The sequence below is a fragment of the Ovis aries genome, chromosome 19, assembly GCF_016772045.2.
Source record: "Ovis aries strain OAR_USU_Benz2616 breed Rambouillet chromosome 19, ARS-UI_Ramb_v3.0, whole genome shotgun sequence".
Lineage (NCBI taxonomy): Eukaryota > Metazoa > Chordata > Mammalia > Artiodactyla > Bovidae > Ovis > Ovis aries.
Window position 1 is genome coordinate 46622817 of NC_056072.1, and position 18340 is coordinate 46641156.

The window sequence follows — 18340 nt, forward strand, 5'->3', positions numbered from 1 at the left end:
CTTTAACTTAGTCCTGAATTTCTTTAATGGTACAGAAACTAAGATTTGGAGCCATTTTCATTTCAGAGTTAAGTTCTTATAATCACACACACACACACACAAAGTTCTTTATATTTTTCAAAAGAGCCCCGTTAAATCTAAAATGATAAAATTATTTATAGGCAACTGTGAATGATCCAATCAAGCAATCTTTCCTTGAAATTACCCTCTTTCAGCTTTAAAGTAGAAAGTTCATATCTATTTGTGAGGAGGAAAGGATAGAGAGAGGATTTTCTTCCCAGAGATATTTCCCTTAGGATAATGCTATGTCTGTAGAAGTTGCTGGATTTCCTAAAATAATACCTTCACACTCTATGGAACAATAACTGCTATACTTTCCCTGTAAAAAATCACAACCTTGGGGATTCCCTGGTGATTCAGTGGTGGAGAGTCCACCTGCCCATGCAAGAGACATGTGTTTGATCCCTGATTTGGGAAGATCCCAATATTGCAACTAGGACCATGCACCCCAACTACTGAGCCCACGTGCCCTACAACCCATGCTCCGCAACAAGGGAAGCCACCACAATGAGAAGCCAGAGCACCCCAAAGAAACGTAGGCACTGCTCACCGCAACTAGAGACAGCCTGTGGCAGCAATGAAAATCCAGAGCAGCCAAAAATAAAAAATAAATAAAAATTTTTTAAAAAACATAACAATCTCACAGACTTAGGCACTTCTAGAGTAGGCAGGAAAAGCAAACCAGTCCCATGCCCTAATTTACCCAAGGTAGCCTTCAGTACGAAAGGAAACTTGACTTTCTCAAGGTCACATAGTTGATTAGTTAAACTTCAAGGCCCCTAGTTATTAACCACATTCCAAGGAGAAAGTTACTTTTTTTCCCTCTATTAATGCCTGGTGGCTTGAACGATAAAGAATCCACCTGCAATGAGAGAGACCAGAGTTCGACCCCCTGGTTGGGAAGATCCCCCGGAGGAGGGCATGGCAACCCACTCCAGTATTCTTGCCTGGAGAATCCCCATGGACAGAGGGGCCTGGCAGGCTGCAGTCCATTGAGTTGCAAAGAGTCGGACATGACTGAGTGACCGAGCACAGCACCATGAAAAAAGCTGCCTTCTTTTGAAGACTGTCTATTTGTTTTGTTGTTGTTTTATTTTGCAATGAACAAGTGAAATGTAAGATTGAGGATTTTCAATAAGGGACTGACTTTATGGCTTTAAAGGTATTCTAAGGAGATGATAATGTTAGAAGTTCGAGTTTTGGTAAACACAAAGATTCAGATATGACCTCAAGTCACAACCATTTTTGCTGTCAAATACCCATTCTTAGAGGATGATTACATCTCTTCTGAATTCCTGCTTGCATTATAAGTGGCTATTCCTGCCACAGACATAAGGTGTCTTTGCTCTGATAATGAGAGCTGGGACGGTGGATGGGGACCTGCCCAAGAGAAACAATTGAGTTGGAAGAGCCTGTTTCCCTTCTAAGTTCTCTCTTTCCGATTTTAAATATGTTTTGCTCTATAAGAACATATCTGTTTAATAAAATAACAACAAATACTATAATATTCATTAAATATGACTAATCAATTGTCTTATTTATAATTAGTATACTAATAAATTTGTAACTGCACATTAAACAGCAGAAACATCTCATTTGGATGAAGAAAGTTAGCCAATTCATGAATTTATTGTCAGTAACAGCAAAAGCCAACTGTTTCAATAAAAACTGCTATTAACATACAAAAATATCTGAACATTACAGCAAAAATTGAATCACTTCTGGTCAAACCATAAATATTTATTTTAAGAAAGAATTAACTTTTCTAATTGAAATAAACAGATGACAACTTCATGAATTACGAATGACTCTGGTCAGCTGTGGATTTTAGTGATTGTACCACCATTATGAATTTCAATTAGTTCTAACAAATATTTGTGGACATATGACTAGATGTCAGAAGCCTGCTCTTATGAGGCTTATGTTTTGCTGGAGAAGACAGAAAGTAAACAAATCCTATTGGGGAGCTTAAAAAAGAGAAGGATTAAGCCAGGAACCTAGCAGACACAAAGGAAAGGAAAGTAGCTGCTAATTCACCTGTAATCTTGAGAAAATTGTGTGGAACTCTGTAATGTATGTGGGGTCATCCAGACTTTGTTCTTAGTATAAGCAAAGTGTAAGCAATAAGTAACTTGTGTTTTAAAAAGTCACAATGGTTACCATGCAGAGAATAGACCCAACTGCCAAATGAGGGATGTCTACCTTGTGTGCATTTCTAATAATGTCAGTAAAGTGGTGCTTAATCATTTTTACTAAATCATTATATCATATTAAGAGATTTTTTTTTTTATTACTTAGGCTTATGGGTCAAAACTTACCATTCTAGAATTTGTTTTTGTTATATTTGATAGACCTTTCTTTTTCATAGACCTTTTAAATAACCCATGATAACTTGCATCCTAAATTTCTTTTTAAGATTCTGTCCAGTGCAATTGAAAGTCAGTATTAAAATTTGTGATTCCACAAGCCAACATTAACTGATTGGTCTTTGGAGCCAAACAGTCTTGGTGTGAATTTTGGCTTGTTCTCGTCCACACACTATCAGATAACCTTGGGCCCCTCATTTGGCCTCTCAGTCTTAGTTTGTCCTTAGGGGAAAATGGAGATAGTAAAGTTATCAATCTCATAGGATTTGGGGGAGAATAATTAAATGAAATAATGCCAGGGAAGCATTTTAAGTCAGTGCCTATACACCTAATACATTTTTAATAACTGCACCTACTACTCTCATCACTGAACCTATATTCTATTAGTATTAATTAACCAACAAAGAGAACTATCCTAAAAATATTGGTCACAAATTTTTTTTTTGAAGAATTAGGTTTACTACACCAAAGGCATGAATTTGCAGTTATTTATGTTATGAAGATCTACATCATAAACTAAACTGAAAGTGGGAAAGGTGAGAATTAATTCATCTCTACTTTAAGCTTTCAGTTCAGTCACTCAGTCGTGTCCGACTCTTTGTGACCCCATGAACCGCAGCACGCCAGGCCTCCCTGTCCATCACCAACTCCCGGAGTTCACCCAAACCCATGTCCATCGAGTCAGTGATGCCATCCAACCATCTCATCCTCTGTCGTCCCCTTCTCCTCCTGCCCTCAATCTTTCCCAACTTAAATGAGATTAAATGAAATTTTCTGCTGAGTTTCTGCATTGTCACCAGATTCAAGTTTTACCTTAAAAATTCAATAGCAACTGGCAAATTCCTAGACCATAGACCCCTGGTGAAAAATCAGCAACATAAGAGCATTTTTCTAAGGGTTTCCAAAGAATTAGCTGGACAAAGATCCCAAGGTAACTTCTGAGATCTGCCAATGACCTCCACAGTCAGCCGTCTTAATGAAACACACTAAATTTTCTGGAAATGTACTGTGGGAACTCTGATATTATGATTAACAGAACCACAAAGTGTTTGTCTAATGTAACTGCAGATATGCCAAGAGGGCCCTGATATCCCATAATGTCCCCTTTCCAAATTGGCAGATACCTGAAAGATGACAATCACACTATGTGTGTGGAAACAACTAAACTTTAAAAGTATTTGTTTAATTGGGATGTTTAACAAGTTTGAATTGGTAGTGCTTTTGCTGTTGCTGAGTCGCTAAGTTGTATCTGACTCTCCTGCAACCCCATGGACTGTGGCCCACCAGGCTTCTCTGTCCACGGGATTATTCCAGGCAAGAATACTGGAGTGGGTTGCCATTTCTTTTTCTACGGGATCTTCCCCACCCAGAGATGGAAACAGCATCTCTTGCATTGGTAGGCAGATTCTTTACTACTGAGCCACAAGGGAAACCTTAGTGTTTTACTATGTTTAAAATATACTTAAAACAAATGCTTCTTTAAAATATTTATTTTAAATAAATATTTCTAGTTTTGAGAAAACCAATTATGAAATTTCAAGATAAAAAAGAATCATAAAAGAACCAATGACTTTGAAAGGAAAAAAACAGCTTTCTAAAGCAAAATGTCAGATTTGTCTAACCACTATTACCTAAAAATTAAGCCATACATAATCATGATAGACAAAAGACTGGGGTAGCAAGAAAGATTAGACAAAGAAGAAAACACTTAGGAGTTTTATAAGATTATTCATTACTGATAAAAATTAAAGACCCAGGGCTAAGTAAAAAAATAGGGTCACTAATGTGAAAATGTTGCACAAACAGATAAATGACAACTCTGGGAAGAGAAATAATGTCATTTTTCCCCTCTGAACTATGAAGTACAGTGACTGTTCAAACAAAGCTAAATCAATTGCCACTGCCATAAAATGGCACATATTGTCTTCATATTTGTTAATATTAAAATCTTTTTCTGGACTGAGAACAGGGAATTTAGCTGTAGAAATTATAATCTTTGGTGAAATAATGTTTGTAGTCTGAGATTCTATAACAAAAATGCATTTTTCTCTTTCTTTTAGCTAGAAGATGGCCTTGTGGTATTTTTGGAACAAAGAAGTCTATGTTGTACTCACTATTTATGTTGTTAGAATGCAAAAGATCAAACCACTGGAGGATTCTCTATTATGTATAGTTTATCATTCTCTTCTCTTCATCTCTTTAATAATGGTTTCCTAGTTACAACTTAACAGGATTCAATAAACTTGGTATTTTTAGCACATCTACTATACAGATGGAACTATACTAAGCTACACTGAGGAATTTATAAAAATCATTCAAAGACATAATAACAATGCCCAAACTATCATAAAAATTGTGCGTGTGTGCTCAGTCATGTCAGACTCTTTTGGACCCCATGGACTGTAGCCCACCAGGCTCCTCTGTCCACAGAATTCTCCAGGCAAGGATACTCGAGTGGGTTGATACTCCAGGGTATCTTGCCAACCCAGGGATCAAAACTGTGTCTCTTACATTTCCTGCACTGACAGCCAGATTCTTTACCACTGTGCTACCTGGGAAGCCCCACAACAAAAATCAGACATGTGAAGAAGCAAAAAAAATTAAGAGTTCAAAAGGAAAACAGTACTCAACAGAAACAGAAATGACCTAGATGTTGGAATTAGCAGAGAAAGAATCTGAAATAGCTACTGCAGGCAATATTTGAGAAATCATGAACATAACGGGTGCATGGATAGGGAATTCAGCAGGAAATGAAAACTATTCTAAAAGATTTAATAAACAATAAAGTCCTACTATATAGCACAGGAAACTTAAAACCTATAATGGAAAAGAATATGAAAAAGAATTTATATGTATATAAATATATATATATATCATTTTGCTCTACAACAGAAACTAATACAACATTGTAAATTACCTATAATTCAATTTTTTTTTAATTCAGTGGAACTTTTAGAGCTAAAAGTACAATATATGAAATGAAACATTCCCTGGATGAGTTTAACAGTAGACTAGAAACTACAGAAAAAAAGGACCTAGTAAGGAGACCAATTAATAGAAAATACATTGGAAACAAACCAAAACAAGAGCCACAGTAACATGTAGGATCATATTAAGGAATAAAATGTAGATGTAACTTAAAAAATGTAAAAGAAATTTTCCAGAAAAATGTAAAGAGAATGCTGCTGTTCTCGTTCAGTGGCTAAGTTGTGTCTGACCCCTTGAGAGCCCATGGACTGCAGCAAGCCAGACTTCCCAGTCTTTCAGTATGTCCCAGAGTTTGCTCAGACTCCTGTTCACTATGTTGGTGATGCTATCTAACCATCTCATCCTCTGTCGCCTCTTTTCCTTTTGCCTTCAATCTTTCCCAGCATTAGGGTCTTTTCCAACGAGTTGGCTCTTCACATCAGCTGGCCAAAGTACTGGAGTTTCAGCATTAAGATCAGTTCTTCCAATGAATATTCAGGGTTGATTTCCTTTAGGATTGACTGGTTTGATCTCCTTGCTGTCCAAGAAATTCTCAAGAGTCTTTTGTAGCACCGCAAATTGAAGGCATCAATTCTTCAGTGCTCAGCCTTCTTTATGGTTCATCTCTCACATCCATTGGGCTTCCTTGGTGGCTCAGACAGTAAAGAATCTGCCTGCAATGCAGGAGACCTGGGTTTGATCCCTGGGTTGGGAAGATTCCCTGGACGAGGGCATGGCAACCCACTCCTCTGTTTTTGCCTGGAGAATCCCCATGGACAGAGAAGCCTGGCAGGCTACGGTCCATGGGGTCACAAAGAGTCAGACACGACTGAGTGACTAAGCACAGCACAGCTCACATCCATCATGACTACTGGAAAAACCACAGTTTGACTATAGTGATGCCTCTGCTTTTTAACATGCTGTCTAGGTTTATCATAGTTATCCTTCCAAGGAGCAAGTGTCTTTTAATTTCATGGATGCAGTCACTGTCTGCAGTGATTTTGGAGCCCAAGAAAATAGTTTGCCACTGCTTCCTTCTATTTGCCATGAAGTGATGGGACCGGATGCCATGATCTTAGTTTTCTGAATGCTGAGCTTTGAAGACAGTTTTTTTTCACTCTCCTCTTTCACTGTCAAGAGGCTCTTTAGTTCTTCTTTACTTTCTGCCATTAGAGTGGTATCATCTGCATATCTGAGTCACTGATATTTCTCTCAGCAATCTTGATTCCACCTTGTGATTCATCCAGCCCAGCATTTTGCATGATGGACTCTGCATGTAAGTTAAATAAGCAGGGTGACAATAAATAGCCTTGATGTACTCCTTTCCCAATTCTGAACCAGTCAGTTGTTCCATGTAAGGTTCTAACTGTTGCCTCTTGACCCACATACAGGTTTCTCAGGAGACAGGTAAGATGTTCTGGCAGTGCCATCTCTTTAAGAATTTTCCACAGTTTGTTGTGATCCATGCAGTCAATGCTTTAGCATAGTCAATGAAGCAGGAATCGATTTTTTTTAAAAATTCCCTTGCTTTCTCTATGATCCAACAAATGTTGGCAATTTTGATCTCTGGATCCTCTGCCTTTTCTAAAGAGAACTGGGCAGGTAAAATTTTGAAGAACTGATTGTTTAAAAAAATCTCAGCAAGCTCCAAGCAGAATTAATATAGAGAAAATCACATCTAGTTAGATCCTGAACCTATCATACTATATAATATACTGAAAATCAAAGATAAGGAGAAAAAAATCTTCAAAGCAGCAGAGAAAAATGACTCACTGTATCCAGAGGAAGAAAGATAAAAATGATGGCTGACATTTCATCAGACACATTAAAGATCAGAAGAGAATAGGATTATATCTTCAAAGTGGTAAAAGAAAAATAAACTGTCAAGTAAAAGTTCTGTATCCAGCAAACTTATCCTTCAAGAATGAGAAAGAAATACAGGTATTTTTAAATAAACAAAAGCTGAGAGAAGTCGCTGCTACCAGACATTCAATGCAAAAAGAAAAGAAAAACAGAATGAATTTCTTTAGGCTAAAGGGAAATGGTAACAGAAATCTTTATGAAAGAATAAAGAGTGCGAAAAATGGTAAATGTGTGGGCATATAAACCTTATTTCTTATTTAATTTTTTAGAAGACAGCTGTTTAAAGGAAAACCAAAATAAAATTTTAAAAATCTTATGGTGTTTATAACACATGTAACAGTAAAATATATGATTACACAAAGAATAGTGGTAGGTGGACATATGGTATTCTTATTTCAGTAAGAGTGATACTTTGGATAGTAAAGTAACTCAAGATAAACTGTGCACTTAAGTTAGAGATACCTATTGTAATCCTTAAAAGTCACAATTAACAAAACATTTTAAAAGGGAAATTAGAACGTTCTTGGAGGATGAGGGTAACATCTCAGTTTATGGAAGTCCCACAACCTAGAACAGGGCCTAACAGGCGCTGAATTCTGAAGAAATTTAAATTAAGTAACAAATATAAGTTCAGTTCTGTTCAGTCGGTCAGTCATGCCCGACTCTTTGTGATCCCATGGACTGCAGCACGCCAGGCTTCCCTGTCCATCACCATCTCCCAGAGCTTGCTCAAACTCGTGTCCATCAAGTCAGTGATGCCATCCAACCATCTCATCCTCTGTCATTCCCTTCTCTTCCTGCCTTCAATCTTCCCCAGAATCAAGGTCTTTTCCAGTGAGTCAGTTCTTTGAAGCAGGTGGCCAAAGTATTGGAGTTTCAGCTTTAGCATCAGCCCTTCCAATGAATATTCAGGACTGATTTCCTTTAGGATGGACTGGTTGGATCTCCTTGCAATCCAAGGGACTCTCAAGAGTCTTCTCCAACACCACAGTTCAAAAGCATCAATTCTTCAGTGCTCAGCTTTCTTTACAGTCCAACTCTCACATCCATACATGACTACTAGAAAAACCATAGCTTTGACTAGATGGAATGGACCTTTGACAGCAAAGCAATGTCTCTGTGTTTTAGTATGCTATCTAGGTTGGTCATAGCTTTTCTTCCAAGGAGTAAATGTCTTTTTAATTTCATGGCTACAGTCACCATCTGGAGTGATTTTGGAGCCCCCCCTCTCCCCCACCAAAAAACAAAGTCTCTCACTGTTTCCATTGTTTCCCCATCTATTTGCCACGAAGTGATGGGACCAGATGCCATGATCTTAGTTTTCTGAATGTTGAGTCCGAAGCCAGCTTTTTCACTCTCCTCTTTCACTTTCATCAAGAAGCTCTTTAGTTCTTCACTTTTTGCCATAAGGGTAATGTCATCTGCGTTATCTCAGGTTATTGATATTTCTCCTGGCCATCTTGATTCCAGCTTGGGCTTCATCCGGCCCGGCATTTTGCATGATGTACTCTGCATAGAAGTTAAATGAGCAGGGTGACAATATACAGCCTTGACGTACTCCTCTTCCTATTTGGAACCAGTCTGTTGTTCCACATCCAGTTCTAACTGTTGCTTCCTGACCTGCATACAGATTTCTCAGGTAGCAGGTAAGGTAGTCTGGTTTTCGCATCTCTTTAAGAATTTTACACAGTTTGTTTTGATCCACGCAATCAAAGGTTTTAGCATAGTCAATAAAGCAGTAGATGTTTTTCTAGAACTCTCTTGCTTTTTCAAGAGTAAGAGTATATATAAACATATGAATAAAAAAAGTAACAGGATAGGCAGTGATAAGCACCATAAAGGAGGGAACAATAAAGTACCATCAGAGTTCAGAGGTGACAAAGACTATATTATACAGAAAGCAGACAAAATAATTGTAATTTCACACTTATGAAAAAACATAGGTATTATAGGTTCTCTGTTGTTACACACACACACATACATACACTGTGCTATCGTTTTTGTTCCCCAGGCTAGAACACTGTTACTCTGTGGAGAGGTTTCTTCTAGCTGTGGAGGAGGGGAATCTAGAATCGCCACTCCATCAACACTTCCTCTATCCCCATTAGCAGTCACTCCCCATTTCTTTATTTTCCTGTCCTGGTAACCACTACTCTTCTTTCTATCTCTACAGCTGTGAATATTCTGAACGTTTCATATAAATGGAATCAAACAGTATGTGGCCTTGTATTTGAAAGGAAGTGGGTATGGCTACAAAGGACCCATGAGGGATCTCGGTTGTGATGAGAATGTATTGTGTCTTGATTGTGTCGGCGTCAGTATACTGGTTGTGACTATGTATTATGGTTTTGCAAAGTGCTATCTTTAGAGGTAACTGGGTAAAGGGCACATGGCATATTACTATCATACTATTTCTATGTTACTTCTTAGAACTGAATGTGAATCTACAGTTGTAAAACTTTTGCTAAAAAAAGACTTAATCTTCAGGGATTTGTAGTAAGATCCCTTGAGCTCCCAGACTAGGCAAGGTCTCCTTGTCCTGAGCTGTGATAATATCCTGTACTTCTGTTCCATGTCATTCATCATGATCAAAATTTGAAAATTGTTTCTGTTGTCATGGCTTTAACATCTGTCACTCTTATTAGATTGCAAGTTCCTTGAGAAGAAAGACAACATCTGTCTAGCTTGTGGCCATTACCATAACCTAGTACCTGACCCATAGGACATCGCTAATAACTATTTGTTGAATGAATCCTGGCACATCTTAGAAATCATCTAGGTATTATAATTTGTCTTTTTTGGATAAGCAATCAGTTATTTGAACATGTAAATAGTCCAGTTGGACCAGAACTATCAGAACTTACTTTTTCAGACCTCTAGACCAAAGTACTCTCTACAAAAGTTATAACGTTCTAGCCAAATACATAAAAAAAGACAGTATGTGTAACAACAGAGAAATGATTTTGACTTTTAAATGCTCACACTTAACGATTCCTCAGAAACTATTTACACATCAGTCTTGTGAATAAATGACATGTGAATAAATGACAAATCCTAATTAAGAAACATCTAATGTTAAGATCTTAAAAGGCTGAAGACCGTGACCCTCAGCCAAGCTAACAAAAAGAAAAAGAAAAAAGAAAAGCATGCTCTGATAAATCAGAAAAAAAGGTACTTATAAATTTCCTTCTCTTTTCATCTATTTCTCCTGTAGATGTGAAATGAACCTTTTCTTTCTTATTTACTGCACAAAAGTTGATGAGTTATCTTTACAAAAACTTCTAATTCCAATCCTATTTCCAACTCTGGGATCTGGGTCTTCGGTGTTCCACCCTGTTGCTCAGAAAGGAGCTCAATACCTCATTCTGTCCAAGGGCACAAAGACAGATTGGGTCTTGACAGAAACACGTGAGAAATCCCATGGACAGTCATCTCCTCCACTCAGGAAGTACTTCTGCTAAACCTGTCCTTTGCTCTCCTTCACAGCATACGGTTTTTCCCCAGGGCAAAGCCGTACTTGCCAGCAGGGCAATGCTGCTCTGGTCTGCTGTTTGCTGGACGCCCTTCCTAACCCTTCTGAGAAAGGCTTCCTTCTCCCAGTGGCTAAAGTTAGAAGTTCTAAAGGGGACTCTGGGCCTCTGGAGCCACCCTCTCTACTCCCTGGGGTCTCTTTCAACACAACCTCCCAATGCAACAGGCAATGGTAATGAGGTGGAAGAAGATGCTCTAGCAAATATCACAACCCATCCCCACCCCAAGATATCCCATTAGTGGTCTCTACAACATTTCTAGTCCACACCCCTCACCCCTCTCTGAAATCAGGCGACAGCAGCTCGGCAGCGACCAGCAAGGCATCTCCCCAGTTCTTTCCACTCACAGTTTGTTATCCTTCTGAATGGCAACAGGCTTTTCCCCTCCCCCGTACTACTTACAAAACAATAAAGAAAAATTATTATAGAGAACTTTGTAGTCCAAAGTTTTCCACAGGATACACAATTCAAAACCACAATATTTTTTCCCCACTGTGCAACAGCTCTGTGCAATTGGCACTTACTTAAGACAGCTTTCAAAGAAAATATGTTTGCAGTTCAAAGCTAAGTAAGTTTTTAGTAAACTGTCAAAAGGACTTTTTTCTTCTTTGCTGCTGGTGGAAAAATCCAAAAGAAAGAGTAAGTAAGAGGAGAAGGCCTCTCTCTGAATTATACTACACGTGCAGACCTAGATTGCCAGAAATTCATTAATAAGTAGAATAATCAGGGCAAGCGGCCATTCCTCACCATCCTACCCTTGTCCTGAGTTAGGTTTTGCCATCAAAATAATGAGAATAAAATGCTAAAATTATCATATGTGATTAATTAAAAGTTATTAAACTGCTTTCTTATAATTTTCAATCTCATACAAGCTTTACATTAAAAATCTATGTTAATTCAAAGTATGCAATTAAAAATAGGGAAGACGCCATTTTAACAAGGCCTCCTTTTGCATCAATTCTAACTAAAAAGTGCCCCAATGGCAATATTAGGCAACAAAGAACAAAACCAAGAAGCCAGTCTGGAACCCAAAGGACACCCGATAGCAGAGCAAGCTCAAGGGCTAAAGCAACACTAGTGTCCATGAGAAAGCTTTCCAGCTAGTGCACCCATGCAGCCCCATGCAGCTCTGGTTTGTGTGAAGGACGCTGCACTATGGGTTACTCACATATGCCATCCTTTCAAGGCTGTATTTTGCCTGTTGCCCAACATAATTTTTGTGAAGAACTAACAATTTAGTGCCACATTTAAGGACCTACAGAAGGGATTATCAATGTCAAAGCTATAAGTCCATAAGGAAAGGGTCAAACCTCTGCAGAAACTGTAAGAGGAAATTAAATGACAAATAAAATTACAAAATGATAATTCTACAAGTGAAAAACAAATTATTCACCTTTAAAGCACAAGATGGTGCAAAGACATGAAGACTCCAACCTAAAGAGAAAGAAGAGGCAGACCCAGCATTTGTTTTTCATTTTGGAAATGGGGTGGGGGAATAGGGGCTAACATTACAGAACCTGAAGCTGCACAGTTTAGGAAATTTCACAAAAACACTTTTTTTTTTTTTTCTGTAGGAAAACAGACTCCCAGCTCCTTCTGCTCCTCCTTAGCTAGCTAACAGCACGGGAACCTCCTCAGCATTATTTCATGGTGAGCAGATGGTAGTCTGAAATTTCTTTGATAAAAACAATCTACTGGCAGGGGTTGGAGAGAGGTCAGTGGAACCCAGATTAACAATTGATCAGCTCTAATGAACCGTCATAGCAATAAACTCAGAGCCGGTACACAGGCAGACCTGCTATTCCAGGAAAAGCAATGGGGCCGACACCCAAGCTGTTAACAGACTTGCCAGTAACAGCATCAGGGTTTCAGAGCCTCAAAACCTTCATCTAAGCAGACATACATTCTTGGATGTACATCTATTTTCTCAAAGTCTTCTCTCTCCCACTTTTCCACACAAGCGCATGTGATTTACTCTGACCCAGAGAACATTCCGTCATGGTCCAGATACTGAATGACACTCTGTAATATTGACAGATTATTTCAACATCTACTCTGTGCTCAAACCACAGCTGTAGTCTCTGATATTCATCTTGTACTTATACAGAACAGATGACAACGGGAGAGGAAAAGCTGAGCCCATCATCTTTGTTCCCAAGAGAACAAAAGCTGTAAGAACCCAAAGACCTATCTCTCAGTCTCTATACTTTCAGAGCGAGACGCTCATGCCACATTCATGCTTCCATCACCACATTTGACAAGGGAATCAGTATGCTGCCCCAGAATTTTATTGTAAGGGTTCAATCATAGGAAGGAAGTCAGAGCACTCTTAGAAAATCACAACTGCTTCAAAAGGACAAAAAAAAAGGAGAGGGAGAGTTCTTGTTAAACTAAACCACAGAACATTTTCCTCTCCTGAAGGAAAAACAATCCCATAAGTCAATTAAATCATTCCTTCACTCACCCAATTACTTTTTGAAGACAACTGATCTCAAAATAAAATTGACTAAATGAGTCTTAAACACCTGATTTTCCAAGAGTTCTGAGTTCCAATCATCTTTTTCAATCTGTTACAAACTTACTTCTTCCTCTGGGACCACTGAATCCAAATGTTCGACCCAGAAAAACTCAAGAACAAGGACATTCTCTTGCCTAAGCACCATGCAGGGGTCCAAACGAAGACGTTCAAAATTGAGACAATATTAATGTCTAAAGCACACTCCACATTCAAATCTTTGTTTCTGGTTCCAGATCTTATTTAAGGTCATGTGTGTTTGCATTCAGTTGTCATGTATCTTTACTGTCCTTTAACGTTCCTCAATCAAAATTCTGATGATATTTTATCATAGCTAGATTCAGGTTATCAATTCAAGACAAGAAGTCTACACAAGCAATATTTTATTCTTCCTGGCTATCACATCTGAAAGCACTTTGTCTCTTTGTGCCGTTTTTTATATTAACTTTAATTACCTGTTTAAGATGGTGTCTGCCAGGATTATCCATAATAAAGCTATTTTCCCTTTGTAATTATTAATAATAAGCAATTTGTGGACAGATACTTTGAGATTATCAATGTCCTGTTCTTCATCAAACTTCTACCTGCCAATTTTAGCATCCATTGAAGATTCCTGCCTGAAGCAATTACTAACATAATTTTATAATGCCATCATTTTTTCTGTATTCAGTAGTTGACAGTGTACTTACTATAAGGGGCTTCCCAGGTGGCTCAGTGGTAAAAAATCCACCTGCCAATGCAGGAGTTGCAGGTTCAATCCCTGGGTTGGGAAGATCCCCTGGAGGAGGAAATGGCAACCAAATCCAGTATTTTTGCCAGGTTAATGTCTTGAACAGAAGAGCCTGGCAGGCTATAGTAAATGGGGTCCCAAAGAGTCAGACATGGTTTAAGTGACTGAGTATGAGCACAACTGTTTTATAAGACAGGGGTCTCCCACCCCCAGGCCATGGATCAGTACTGGTCCAAGGCCTGTTAGGAACCAGGCTGCTCAGCAAGAGGTGAGCAATAGACAAGCCAGTGAAGCTCCATCTGTATTGATAATGCTCCCCATTGCTCACGCTATCTCCTGAACTCTGCCTCTTGTCAGATCAGCAGCAGCATTAGCTTCTCACAGAAGCATGAACCCGAAATGCAATGCACTTATATCATACTAAAACCATCCTTCCACCATCCATCCGTGGAAAAATGATCTTCTATTAAACTGGTCCCTGGCACCATAAAGGTTGGGGACCACAGCTAAAAGAGCTTTCCCTTCTCTGCTATTTATGTATTTGCTATTTACCCATCTGTTTGTTTATTTGAGCTTCCCAGGTGGTGCTAATGGTAAAGAATCCACCTGCCAAAGCAGGAGATACAAGAGATGCAGGCTTGATCCCTGTGTAGGGAAGATCCCCTGGAGAAGGAAATGGCAACCCACTTCGGTATTATTGCCTGGTAAATCCCACGGACAGAGGAGCGTGGTGGGCTACCATCCATGGGGCCACAGAAAGTCAGACACTACTGAGCAACTGAGCATGTGGATTGTTTTTTATTTATTATCAGCTTGGACTCACAGATTCTCATCAAAGTAAGTTGATTTGAGTTGACTTTCTGTCAATTACAACCAGAATATTGCTGAAAAAACTTCTGGAACTCCCAAGGAGAGATAGAGAGTTTCCTTGGCAAGGCACTGAAAAGGTCCATATAATTGTCACACTTGCAAAGGTGCTTCCTAATGCTTCCATTAAATCCCTTCCAGTCCACTCCAGGAAGTTCAAATCCTTGAAGAGAGGCACACTTCAGACAAATGTAGCCAACATCTGCCCCCTGGTTCTTCCTGGAGCCACCAAGCAGGTAAGGCTATAGAAGACAAGGTGCTTATTGCTATTTTCAGCTGACTCTGCCCTTTGTAACTTTGCTCAAAGAGCAGGGCTGTCTGCCCCATTCCTCTCCAGGTGTTACCAACAATCCCCAAGGCTTTTCCCACCTCTTCCTGGAGCCTCTGATGCTTAACTGCATTCTTCGTTCTATTCGCTTCATACATTCAGTGTTATGACTAAAAATGACTGTTTCCTCCCCAGACCCATTCTTCAACCTTCTCCACCAAAAGTCTCAGAAACTCTGAACCAAATCAACTACACCAACAGTTAGGTTCAGTCAATGGTGAGTTACAGCAAGAAATCAGAAGACTAGAGACAGTTATTGGAGGTACCCTTTCCCCCAGATTCCACCTTTATCACCTCACCATTTATCCACCAAGCACCCTTCCCGTACAGCTACCATCCCTGGGTTCTAGAAATCACTCCCTCCCCTTGCTCCTTCAGGCTAGGTGTGTGGCTTGCCCCAAGAATATAACACCATTGCTTGTTGGTTTCTTTTACCATGCATTTGTAAATATTCTCATTATTAAACTTGCCTCTATTACTCCATTTGAGTGGGCATTCTTTATCCACAAGGCAAAAATTATAGATGTAAGTGATGACAAGAAGGACACCCCAGGGACAGAGACACAGTCAAAGGCTATCTTTGGTATCAACATCTTTTTCTGTGCTTGAAGATTTATCTTTTCCATATGAATGAAAACATGGCAAAATAAACACTATTTCCTAATTGTGACCACATGGCACTAAAAGAAGTATGTATGTTCTAGCAAAGCACAGCCTTAAGGAGTTAAGATTCACTCCTATTTTGCCAGCAGTGAGGAAAAGTCACAAACTCAAAATGACAATACAGATAAAATTTCCTTCTGGAAGGACTCAAAGGAACCTCAAAGTATTATTCAATTCACTCCTTGCCTTTAACTATGTTTTCTATATACATGGCAGCATTGAAATCCTTCCCAACCAGATACATGTGTGCTATGATTAGATAAGAGATTCAGTATAAGAAACTTATTAAGCAGATGTTCAAATCCAGGTCTGTGAATGATGTAATTTTAAAATACAATTAACAGTAAATTCAAGGTTAGATCCATATGTTCTTTCAGTCACTTAAAATGCAGTCATGGAAGAGGGATTTGATATATTCTGCCATCTATCTTATCAATTTATCATTGAAAGCTCTGGCGATTACTGTCAGTTGACTGCTAACTCCCCCAGAATTAGGAGTTCACTGAAACCTGGTTACATGCGTGTAGTATGCATTATCACCTGTAATTTACACAGTGGAAAATGGTTGAGCATCATTGTCCTGTCTTGTTAAGAAATAGGTACATTTATTTCAACTCTGTACCATACTCTAAAAAGCCTTCTCCCCAAACATCTGAACCCTGGTATTCGCAGTACCTAGTGTTTCTCCTTTAGCAGCAAGCACAAAAAGCAGTTTAACTCAAACTCTCATCAGTTACCTGCAAGTCGGCATCAAATTCATGTTTCAGGTGCGCCTCTTCCGCAGCCTCCACAAGACGCTGGAAAGACAGAAAGCAACACAAAGAGTCAGAAGTGTGATCTGGACCCCACCTCAACATCGTGAAAACACTGACATTTTTCCATTGCCCCAAATGCCAGGTCATACCATGGCCCGGAAACTGTGACCTGCTGCCTGCGCTCCCACGAAGCTGAAAATAACATCAGTGTCAAAATCCAGTTTCTGTTTTCATCACCCAATCATACATGTACATAAATGCACACATGTTCTGTATCCCTTTCATAAAAATTCAAAGACACTGGCTCTTGAGGCTAGATATGGACTCCACAACCTACCCAGAAAAGTATATTCCTTAAGCATAGAACGCCCATGGTCAAGATTTATTGAACTGAACTGAGTCCAACTCTAAGTGGGCTTTCTTCCCCAGTGGTTTGGAAATGGTATTTATTTTAATTCCCTCAATCATTTAAGGTCAACTCTTTCTGCACCCAGCTCTGGTGCATAATTATCAGGTAACATTTATTTGAAGTTAATGGTACATCAATGCCATCTTGACAATCTGCATCCCAATAAGAAAATCACTAAAATTAAATCAATAACTAACAACTATAAACGCACAATTGTTGTTACTCTTCTTTGCCAAAGAAATTCAGCCAATACATATTGTTATGAAACAATTTTTATAAAATTCCATTTAATGCCAATCATTTATTCTTTAATTTAAAGTTACCAACAATAAGTTATTTCTCACCATGAAAATGTAAGCTACAGGATATTGCAGAAAACCCATTTAGTTAAATAATATTTCACGGAAATTTTATTGACTTTAAAGAAAAACTTCAGATCCAGGTAAAAATTAAACCATTTATATTTTTCCCACAGTTATTCTTGTAGCCTATGCTGTCTTTAGCTTGCTTTTTTGACATATTATAGAACTGAGTTTAACAGGTCATGTTTCAAAAATTATGACATTAATCTCTAAATGATCACAAATTGACAGATAAATGTCCCACGAATAATTATTAAACTGGACATGGGAATACAGAGGCTGAAATATATTGGGGAAAATTGGGCACCAGTAGAAGCCCTAAAGCCTTCTCTCTCCAGAGGACATTTAAAGAAAGTGACAGATCAGCCAGAGACGATGCTGCACACAGAATGGAAACTGGGAAGCGTGGCTAATCTGGTTTCCCACTCTCTCTTCAGATAGTTGGGAAGAAGCTTCTCCTTCTCTGCTCAGTCAAAGAACAGATTCCAGGAAAATATTACAAGGCCAGAGCCAGAAGATCCAGTGCCAATTCTAGGGAAGGTACAATCCCCTACCATTGGGAAATCTGGGCAAGCCCTTACCCTCTCTAATTCTTGGGATGGTTTCCTCATCCCAAACATATGAAAAGACAATCCCAGATCAGTGGTTCTCAAAGTGGAGCCCCCCACCAGCAGCATCAGTTTCACCTGAGAATCTGTTAGAAACTCACATTTTCAAGTCCAATCCCAGTCCTACAGAATCAGAAGCTCTGGGGCTGAGCCCAGCAAACTTTTTTTTTTTTTAATATCTATTATTTTTATTTATTTGGCTGCACCAGTATGTGGGCATGTGGAATTTAGTTCCCCAACCAGGGACAGAACCTGGCCCCCATGTGTTGGGAAGCACAGAGTCTCATGCACTGGACCAACAGAGAAATTATCCTAGC

General features: G+C 38.9%; 1 protein-coding gene across 3 annotated transcripts in view; it reads right to left on the bottom strand.

The window, feature by feature from the left end:
• Positions 1–18340, bottom strand: part of CACNA2D3 (calcium voltage-gated channel auxiliary subunit alpha2delta 3) — an 879694-nt gene that overhangs the window by 581367 nt on the left and 279987 nt on the right. For all 3 annotated transcript variants that reach the window (XM_060402372.1, XM_060402371.1, XM_042236061.1), the window contains exon 4: positions 16627–16686. In XM_060402372.1, coding sequence (XP_060258355.1) covers positions 16627–16686 — 60 coding nt within the window. The remainder of the gene's footprint in view (positions 1–16626; positions 16687–18340) is intronic.